General features: G+C 60.6%; 1 protein-coding gene across 1 annotated transcript; it reads right to left on the reverse strand.

The window, feature by feature from the left end:
- Positions 1–177: 177 nt before the first annotated feature.
- GALK1 (galactokinase 1) lies at positions 178–5619 on the reverse strand (the record flags this gene model as incomplete). Its single annotated transcript, XM_084236723.1, has 8 exons — positions 178–291; positions 386–548; positions 635–785; positions 3369–3550; positions 3680–3815; positions 3986–4105; positions 4528–4717; positions 5455–5619. The coding sequence occupies 8 exons, from the start codon at positions 5617–5619 to the stop codon at positions 220–222; spliced, it is 1179 nt and encodes a 392-aa protein (XP_084092849.1). The 3' UTR covers positions 178–219.
- Positions 5620–10164: the final 4545 nt, after the last annotated feature.

A 10164-nucleotide genomic window follows, 5' to 3' on the forward strand; every position in this document is an offset into this window, starting at 1 on the left:
CTGGGCTTCACCCTCTCCCGTCTGCGGGGCCAGAGAGGTGCCGGCGCGGAGCAGGGGAGCGGTTCTGACACCCCCTCCTCTGAGGCGCAAGCGCACCCACCTCGAGGCAGGCGGGCACGGTGGTCGGAGGCACATGTTTATTGAGACCCAGAAGCAGAGCACGGGCACCGGGCGAGGCGGGGCTTCGAGACCTGCCTGCCCAGGGCCCCCCTGGGCGCCTCAGAAGCTCAGCACCTTGGCACCGTCGGCCGCCTGGGAGAGGTAGAAGGTGGCGGTGCCACCGTAGCGGTCCTGTGGGAGAGGTGGGGAGGGTGGGAGGGTGGCCGAGCCCCGGGAACCCCTTTCTCCTCCCTGGCCCCCGGCCCCCGGCTCCCGCCCCACCCACCTGTATGTGCTGCATGGCTCGGGGGGCGGCAGAGGCTTCCAGCAGCGTCACCGTGCAGCCCCCAAAGCCCCCGCCCGTCATGCGGCTGCCGTACACCCCGGGTGCGGAGAGCGCGGCCTCCACCAGCTGGTCCAGCTCCGGGCAGCTCACCTCGTAGTCGTCCCTGCGGGGCGTCAACAGGAGAGGGGCTGAGACCCACCGCCTGCGGGCAGCCTGTGCCCGGGGTGGCGGGCACCCCAGGGGCCTCACCTGAGCGAGTGGTGGCTTTCCACCATGAGGCGGCCGAAGGCTCTGTAGTCCCCGCGGCCGAGGGCGGCCGCAGCCTGGGCCGTGCGCCGGATCTCCCCGACGACGTGCCGCGCCCGCCGGAAGCCCTCCTTGCTCACCAGCTCTCTGCCAGCTGGGGAGGGAACGGGGTCAGCCCTGCTGCCGCCACCCGACGGCTCCAGGGCTCTGGGGAGGCAGCCGGGGGTGGAAGGCCGGGTGGGGGGCAGGGCTGAGCCAGGCCGGGGACCAGGTTCTGACGAGGCAGTGGGCAGAGCCCAGGGAGCGCTGGACAGGGCTCCCGGCCCTCCCTTCCTCACCAGCTGGAAAGCGGAGCCTGCCTTGTTGGGGTTCGGTGGGGACAGAGTGAGCGAACACAGTAGACTCCCAACAGGGGTGTGCAACGCAGCAGCTTAGCCCCCAGGCCCCAAGGTAGGACACAGGCCTCGGCAGCGCGGGGGAGATGCCCTAGCGCAGGGGAGATGCCCTGCTGGTGCAACAGGATGCGCTGGAGCCACAATGGCGCCTGGGAGCCTAGGGCGCCCTGCTGGCCAGGGAAGGCCCAGCAAAGCTCAGGAAGCAGGGCCCAGGCACCCCAGGGACCCCACCAGCCGCCCCTGGCTCAGCTGTGTGTACCGGCAGCCCTGACACCCGGGGACTTTGCCACCCAATTCCAGGTGCCAGAGCGCTTCTGGGGCAGGGAGGGACAGCGCCGCAGACAGAAGCGGCTGCCTCAGACGGGGCCCCAGCTGGGAGGGGCAGGCCCGGAGGCCCAGCAGGCAGCTCTGAAGCAGTCAGAGGCCGACCAGGGGCCAAGGGGGAGAGGAAAGAAGGAGGGAACAGAGGTCAGAGACAAGGGAGGGTAGCCTCGAGGGGGGACAGTGAGGACTCAGCAGTGACTGAAGTTTCAAACAAGAGTGACAAAGGGGAGGGAGGGAGAGGCCAGGGGAAGTCAGGAGAGGCCTGTAGAGGAAGGATGATGAGTTCCGTTGTGGGTCAGTGAAGGATCCAGAAACCCAGGAGGAAGTGGGGACTGCAGCCGGGCGAGCAAGGCGCCGTGAACTCCGAGCTGGGCCCTGAGCCCTCCGTGGGCTGTGGGGGCTGTGGGCAGAGGACACAGCCTGGGCAGGCTTGGGCAGGGCGGCAGGGCCGTGGAGGAGGCTTCTGGCTCCCACAGGGGGCCAGGACAAGAAGGCTGGGGTCAAGGTCAAGGGTGGAGTGGGGAGCCCCGGGGAGCTGAAGGTGGAGGCATGTGAGGGGGCAGGCAGGTTCGGGCTAGGAGATGAGAGGAGATGAGACGCACGTGCGCCCCAGATGGTCCAGGCAGGGAGGATCCGTGGTGGGGAAAATGGAGGCATCGGAAGGGGAGGAGCCAGGCCGGGCCCGGAAGAAGGAAAGTGTAAGAGGGTGAGTGGGGGATGTTGGGGCAGACTGTGGAGAAGGCAGAGGGCGGCCCCCCACCCCCACCCCCAGGAGGGGCGCGCACAGGCTGAGCGAGGAGGGACGGCCGAAGCATTCAAGCGCGAAAACGTGAGCCAAGGTCACCTGCACGGCTCTGCCTGTGAACGTTCACCAAGGAGGACAAGACAGTCCCTTGGGGCTGACCAGTGAGTCTGAGATGGACACCTCTGCACCGCCAGGGAGGGCCTGACCCCAAGGCCAGCAGCAAGGTCTGGGGGTGAAGTGTGTGGGCTCATGGGACTGAGGCCCGCGTTCAGGTCTCAGCACCTCCACCCCCCGCGACATTGGAAGCGAATGCAGTGAGTTAACATTTATGTGACCTTCTAACTGTTCAACACACCTTCCTGGCCACCCGCATCAGGAACCCTGAAAACACAGGTATCTCTTGACACTGTAATCCTACTCTTAAGGGCTTATCCTAACCAAAAAAGCATGCAGAGAGCAGGCTTCTGTATGAAAACGTGCATCAGGGGCCTCCCTGGAGGCACAGGGGGTTAAGTGTCAGCACTGTGAAGCTACTGGCAGCGAATACAATGTGAGTTCGATCCCTGGCCAGGGAGCTACCCACATGGCGCAGAAGGCCTCTTCTGTCTCCCCGCTGCTCCCCTCAGCAGTGTCTTTCAGTCAACCCGCCTGTTCTGTTCCCCCCTCTGTCTCTGGTGAACCTCTTCCCCCCCCACCTCTGGCCTGCACCCCAACTCTTGTATGCATAAATAAATAACATAAATCTAAAAAACAAAAACAAAAAGCAAAAAACGTGCACCAGAACCTTCTGTGAACCTACCGGAAAAGGGTTTAGTCAACCCCAGCACACCTGTGAGCAGTACCAGGCTCTTAAAAAAGCCGAGTGGCTCACAGGCCTTTCGGGCACAGGAACAGGTCTGGGGCGTGAGCCAGTACAAAGGCGGGGGGCGAGACTGCATGTGCTCAACTTTGAAAAAAGAAGCATGGAAAAACACTGCAAGGAAATGTGTCCAAATGCTAACGGCGGCTGCAGCATTTGCAGCTCTGAGCGGAGGCCTGAGAGCTGATTATTTTCTCCTTTGCGCGCTGCTACATTTTCCAGCACGAAAACTTAGTTCTCATATAAAAAGAACAATATTGGGATTTCAAGCAGCCCCAATAAAGTTGGAGCCCGAGGCCTGCAGAGTTTGGGGGAGTAGGTAGAGCACAGCAAATCCCCGAGATGAGGGGTGCACGACAGGGTCAAAGACGGTGTCCAGCGCCTCCAGGACACGGCACACCCCCCAGCGCTCACCTTCGAGTTCCTCCAGCTGCACCTCCCGGAGGCTCTCCTTGCCCAGTGCGCGGGCCACCTCCTCACACTGGCGCCGCCGCGCCGGGTACTCGCTGGAGCCCAGCGAGTGGCGGACGTTGGAGTTGGTGATGAGCACGGCCAGCCGGGGGTCCGACAGCGGCACCAGGTTTGTCTCCAGAGACCTGGGATGCAGTTGGAGTGGGGGGGGGGGGGCGACAAGGCCAAGTGTCTGCTTGGCGCACTGGGCAGCGGGCAGGCTCTAGCCAGGAGCTCCTGGTTCTGCGGTAGCCGGGTACAAGGGGAGCCCTGACCTGCAGTCAATGAGCAGCGCGTGGCCCTTCTGCCCCAGCAGTGCGATGAGCTGGTCCATGATGCCACAGGGCACGCCTGCGAAGCTGTGCTCGGCCCGCTGACACACCTGGGCCCGGGCGGCTAGCGGCCCAGAATCTACAGCAGAGTGAGGTGAGGGGGGGGCCTAGGAGGGGGCCTCAGGGGAGGGGGTAGCTCCCAGATGCTCAAGGGAGATTCTCTCCTCCCTCCCAAAGCCACAGAGGGGAAGAAGCTCTGAACACAGGAGACCTCGGGGCGGGCAGGGTTAGCCCAGGGTTAGGTGATACCTGGGCAGAGCTGCTGCAGGAAGGTGTACGTGGCCACTTCCAGGGATGCCGAGCTGGACAGCCCGCCCCCCAGCGGCACTGAGCTCACCATCACTGCACTGAAGCCGGGGAGAGGGGCGGCTGCAGGGAAAGTGGGGTGATGGTGAGATGGGCCGTCGTGAGGTGGGCGCGGAAGGGCAGGTTCTGGTGTGAGGGAGGTGGCTGCTACCAGACAATACGCCTCAACTGCCAGAGGTTACCAACCTGCTAAGCCAAGGGGCCCACGGCCCTCCCCCCTCCGCCCTGAGGTTCCTGGCATAGTCCTCCTACTTCTGATTTAGGGTTCTGAAGGTCAACCAGCTGGGGTTGGAATCCTGCCCCCTCCCATCATGTCATGAGCAAGTTCTGGACCCTCCCTCGGGCCTCAGTTTCCTCTTCTGTACAGAGGGGGTGCTCAGCCTTACCAGTCTAGCCCACAGTGGATTCAATGAGCTGAGGAGCGTGTGGCCAAGAAATGGTGTTTCTGGCACGAGTGTGCACGTGACCCTGACCTGGGCCCATACCTGGGTAGTGCTGAATCACGCCCTTGACATAGTTGGCCCAGCGGGGCGTCCCGGGCTCCAGGGACCGCTGGGCTGTGGGCAGTGGAAACTGCAGCCGCCGGGGCTCGTCAGCATCCTCAGAGGTGGTGAGGAGGGAGACAAGCCCGTCTGTCCGGGGGCTGCCCACCAGCACCGTCACGAGCTCCAGCGCCTGGCAGGAAAGGCAAGGGGTACAGATACCCAGGTTCAGAGGGAGGGCAGTGACCTTGAGGCCCCACTTGGAATGGGAGTGTCTCGGCGCTGAGCTGGCCGTAGGGACTGGGGCCCCAGCCCCTTTAGCAATGCAGATGTGGACTGTGCCCCGAGCAAAGGCCCCCAGCTGTGAGGACAAGGGCCCCCTGCCCCCATAGCTCAACAGGAAATGGGGATCAGAGGCGCTCACAAAAGAATCTTTCTACTTTGGGGTGGCCTCTGCTGCAGGGTACTCAGTCCCTTGCCAAGCTGCTCAGTGGGGCCGGGAGAGGTCAGGCTCTGGTCCTGGCCCCACCGAGAAACAGCTGTGTGACCTTGGGCCGCTCACGAGCCCTCTCTGGGCCTCAGTTTCCTCCCCTGGAAAGTGCCCGGCCCGCGTCGGGAGGCCAGAGCTGGTTCACCCCGGCTGCTGAGGCCAGAGCCCCAAGCGCACCCTTCCGCCTGCAACAACAGCGCCCCCGCATTTTGAGGGGGCCCCGGAGGAAGGCGCGGACCAGCAGCCCCGGAGGGCGGGCTCGAGCGAGAGGCGCCGGCACAGCCTCCCGGACGACCTCCCCGGGCGGCCCCGGGCCGTGGCCACGTGCCTGTCCCGCAACTCCGCGAGGGGAACCGCTGGGCGCGCACCTCCCGCGCCCCGGAGGCCCGGCCCGGCCCGGCTGCCGGCCAGGCTTCGGGGATCCCCGCCCGGCCCCTCACCATGGGCAGCACCAGGCCCTGGTTGTAGTCCGTGTGCTCCCCGATGAGGTTGACGCGGCCCGGCGCCGACACGGCCAGCGCGGGCGCGGCCCCGAACTCCTCCTGGAAGGCCCTGCGCGCCTCGGCCAGCAGCTCCCCGACCTGGGGCTGTCGCGAAGCGGCCATGACTCTCGCCAGCAGCTCGGCCCGCGCCGCCGGGTCGGAACGGGAGTCGGGGCGGGGCCGCATTCCTGCACGCGCCGCCCCCGCCCCGCCCCCGCCCCCGCCGCGCGCCCCGGCCCCGGCCCGGCCCGGCCCGGCCCGGCCCGGCCCGGCCCACCTGCGCGCGCCCCCATCTCTGCGCGGCCGCGAGCGCCTGCCGGCGGCCCCGGGAGATCCGAGCTACCCTTCCCCGCGGGCCTGTCCCCGTCCTGCCAGTGCCACCCCCGGCCAGAGCGGCAGAGCGCGCGTCCAGAGGGCCAGGGTCCCCCAAAGGGGCCGGCTAGTGCTGAGGCTGGGGGAGGTCGCCGGCTCTAAGAGGCTGGCAGTGGAAGGCTGAGGGGGGCAGGCAGTGGACAGCAGTAGAGCCAGACGCACCTGGAAGGATCCAGGCCCCTGCCTAGGTGGGTGGGCTGTGAGCCCCCCTGGCAGGTGCTTCCTGAGCCCCCAGCCTTGGTCTCAGAGGCTTGGTCTCATGCCCCACTGGCACTAGTGGCCACTCTCCCCTCCTGCCAGTCTGCACCCCAAACCTTCGCGCTGGCCCAAGCCTAGTGTGGACCCCGCCCACTGCAGCCCACCCCACATGAAACCTTGAGGCAGAAATGCTGCAGCGTGAGCAGCCTGTTTGGGATGAGGGGGGCTTTGTGGAGAGATGCAGCCAGCAATATGGGCTGGGGTCTGCGAGGGTCAAGCCGCTCTGAAAATGCTAGAGGTTAACTTAGGGGTGAGTTGCCGTGACCTTGGCTTATGCAGGATTTTTTTAGATATGACATCAAAAGCCCCCACGACAAGGGAAAAAAAGGTCAATCGTACTTCATTAAAATAAAATGCTTTTATGCATCAGAGACACCATCAAAGTCAGTAAAAAGACCCTGGGCACTGTGACGCTGTCTCCAGCCACTGTGGCATGAATTCGATCCCCGGCCAGGGAGCTACCCACACCGCACAGCAGACCTCTCCTGTCTCGCCCGCTGCTCCCCTCAGCAGTGGATTTCATCGGTCTGCCTGTTCTGCCCCCCGCTCTGTCTCTGGTGAATCCTCCACCACCCCCCACACCTATGGTCTGCACCCCAGCTCTTGTATGCATAAATCTTTAAAAACAAATGACTCTTAAAATAAATAAGACATGATAACAAGTGCTGGTGAGGACAAGGTGAAATTGTAATAGGGTGGTCCCCAGGAAAACGGGAGGTTCTAGGCTCCCTGTCCCCCCCAAGGAAGGGAGGCGCTGAGCAGGGAGGAGAAGCCAGGAAGGAGACTGGGGAAGGAGGGGGCAGGTTGGGGATCCAGAGGAGACCTGGAGGGGGCCCGTGGAGCAGAGGGACATGTGCAGAAATTGTGCTGGCTTCTTGGTCTTGGCCTTGTGCCAGGGACTTGGGGGACATGGAAGGAGACACTTGAAACAGACGTGGGTGAGAGGCCCGAGGGGAGGTTAACAATGGCAGCCTTGATCTTGATCTTGATGTTCTCCTCCTGTCTCAGACGTGTTGGGCCCCTTCTGCCTCTTTCCTGTGGGTCCCCACGGGGAGGCACCTTAGATGATGGCAGGTTTTCGGCCTCAGTGGCCCTGCTTTGGGCCAACCCTGTTTGGCTGGACCTGTACCCACGAGGGGACGGGTAACTTCGGGTGCTTGATTTGGAAACTGTTCTTTGTCTTCTCTTTGTTGAGCAGTAACTGTATTAAGGTCCTTCCCATTGAAGGTCTCACGCACTAGAGTATGTTTTGTCTTGATGCAGCGGATGGCAGGAGCTACTTAGAGCAGGCAGGTTTGGGGTGCCCCCTCCCTGGCTTGTAACAAATGGGAACCCTCACACACCACTGGCGGGAATATGAAGCAGTTAAGCAGACCCACGAAATGTGAGGCCTGCAGTCATCACAGGACCCAGCGACTTCACACCTAAACATGCTAATGTTTGCAGCAGCACAGTCCACATCTGCCAAAAAGTGGAAATAACCCAGAGATGCACAAAGTGTGGCGTAGCCTCATGAAGGACTATTATACAGGCATAAAAAGAGAAGGGTGAGCCCTGAAAACACTCAGGTAAATGAAGGGAGCCTGGCGTGAAAGACCTCACAGCCCATGAGCCCTTCTCTATAAAACGTGCAGAATAGGCCAACTGTGGAGACAAAGTAGATCAGTGGTTGCTTGGGCTGGGGGGTGCTAGCGACGGGCACTGAGTACTCTCTGCTGTGAGGAAAATGGACTAGGATTGGCTATGACTGTACTGTATGTCTGTGACTGTACTGAAGCCATGGAACTGGGCAAATTGGACGGGATGTATATTATATCTCAATAAAGCTGTGGGGTTTTTTGAAGATTTATTTTATGTATTTGCACATACAAGAGCTGGGAGGTAGGCCAGAGGTGCAGGGGGTGAGTGGATTCACCAGAGGCAGAGTGGGGAGCAGAACAGGCAGACTGAGTGAAATCCACTGCTGAGGGGAGCAGTGGGCAAGGCAGGAGATGTCTGCTGCGCCATGCGGGTAGCTCCCTGGCCGGCCAGGGGATCGAACTCCTGCTGCAGAGGCTGCGGATTGCTTCACAGTGCCGTGCTTAACCCCTTGCGCCACCCGGGAGGCCCAGCAATTGTAAATTTCACCTGACATCCTTTCCTTCTGAGCGCTCTTTGGCAGCTGCAAAACAAAACAATGCAGGAGTAACCCTGGGGCCTGGTTGCAAGGGAATTAAACTCAGAAGCCTTGTGTCCCAGCGGCAGCATTGGGACGAGCCCCCTTCTCTAAGGATCCTCTGCCCACCTACGCACCCCTCCACCAATGCAGCCTTCCAGTCTCTGTCCTTCCCGTTGTGTGACTGCAGGCAGGTGACTAGCTCCTCTCTGAGCCTCAGTTTCTCATCTGCATTGTGAGGCTAGTGCTTCCCCCACACTGTTTTCAGAGAACCTGAATAAGACTATCTTTGTGGAGCGCGCACCCAGCTCCAGGCGCTTAGTGAGAACAGAATAAATGTTTGCTATTATATCAGTCATCCATTCACTCAACAGCTGTTATTGGACTCTTCCTGTGTGCACTTGGCCAGACAGATAAAAGTTAAAAGCTTCAGGCTCTCATGCTTGCTGGGGGCAGAGGCAATCTAGGCCCCCTGTGACAGATAAACACTTGGTCTGGGAGCCCAGAATTTTCTGGGCAAGAGGGCAGTGGAGGAATCCTAACCGCTGCAGCCCCCACCCTTGTTTTCTACTTCCATTGTCTCTTTTTGATTGAAAACACACCCACTGGCCCCCTCTCCACCTTTTCTATTGTTTGGGTTGTTCTTGGAGAAACTTGATTTGTCCTAATTATTATTATTATTGTCCTAGTTATTCAAGATGGACTCTGGAACATTGATTTCATGTGGGAGATGTGTTTACTCTCCGTTTTTAAATCCTGAACCCCATGTATCATGTTACACGAAATTTGTTCAGAGGAAGTCGGCCTTGACCTTTGATTCTTCCTTCCATTTCCTGGCCAGATGTCCCACGAAGGGGGTGGCACCTTAAGAGGGACTCTGCACCCCAAGGTCTGCCTTCTACTCTGCTGGCTAAAAAACACAACTTGTGCCTGCTCAGCGGCCTGTCACACAGGCTGGTGTGTTGTGATAGAATTCCCAGTAGTGGGCGCCACGGGGGCACCCCATTCAGCCAGGCGGCCAGCGGCCCAGGCAGGCCTAAAGGTCGCCAAGACACTTTGTCCAGGACAGGCGCTCCGGAATGGCCTCCTGTGTTCTGGAGTCTGTTCTATGCCCCACTCCTGCGTCCTGTGGCCCCACTCAGTCTCTCTTCAAGGGGTCTGTTTATGCCCTGGATTCTCGATGCTGTCACAGCCTGGTTCTCCCAGACCTGGCCTCTGAACACACTCTCAGCACATGGCTCACGCCTCACCCACCCTGGAAGGTTCTTTGTGTTGCTATTCCCAGAGAGTAAACTACCTCCTAGTTTGCACCCCCGGGGCCCTTCTGAAATATTGATGATAACAGCATATAATATTTCTTAAATGTAACTTTTATTGTTTTCGTTGCGGTAACTGGTTTACAACACTGTCCGCGATTTCAAGGTAAAAGATCTCCCCCTTCAGGTATTGTCACACATCACACCCACCACGAGGTGCCTTCGCCCTCTGCCACGGTCCGTGTTCCTCCTGCGACTTTTTTCTCTCTCCCCCGCCCTCTCTCGTGGCTTCAGTTGTACACTCAGATTTCTAGGGTTTGTTACGAACTCTGTCGGTACTGACCCTCTATCCCACACGTGACGCCATCCAGAATTTGTCTTTCTCCCTCTGATTTATTTCCCCTGCAACCCCCACCGCCCCCGCCTTCCCCGCAGCACGTACCGTTGGCGCTAGCACTGAGCCGTGGCACCTGCTTTGGGACTCGTGTGCTGGTTTACTCCCTGTGTCTGTTCTGATGGGTCATTTTTTTAAAAATTTATTTTATTTATTTATGAATACAAGAACTGGGGTGTAGGCCAGAAGTGCGGAGGTGAGAGGATTCACCAGAGGTAGTGGGGAACAGAACA

This window comes from Talpa europaea, assembly GCF_964194135.1.
Source record: "Talpa europaea genome assembly, chromosome: 7".
Classification (NCBI taxonomy): domain Eukaryota; kingdom Metazoa; phylum Chordata; class Mammalia; order Eulipotyphla; family Talpidae; genus Talpa; species Talpa europaea.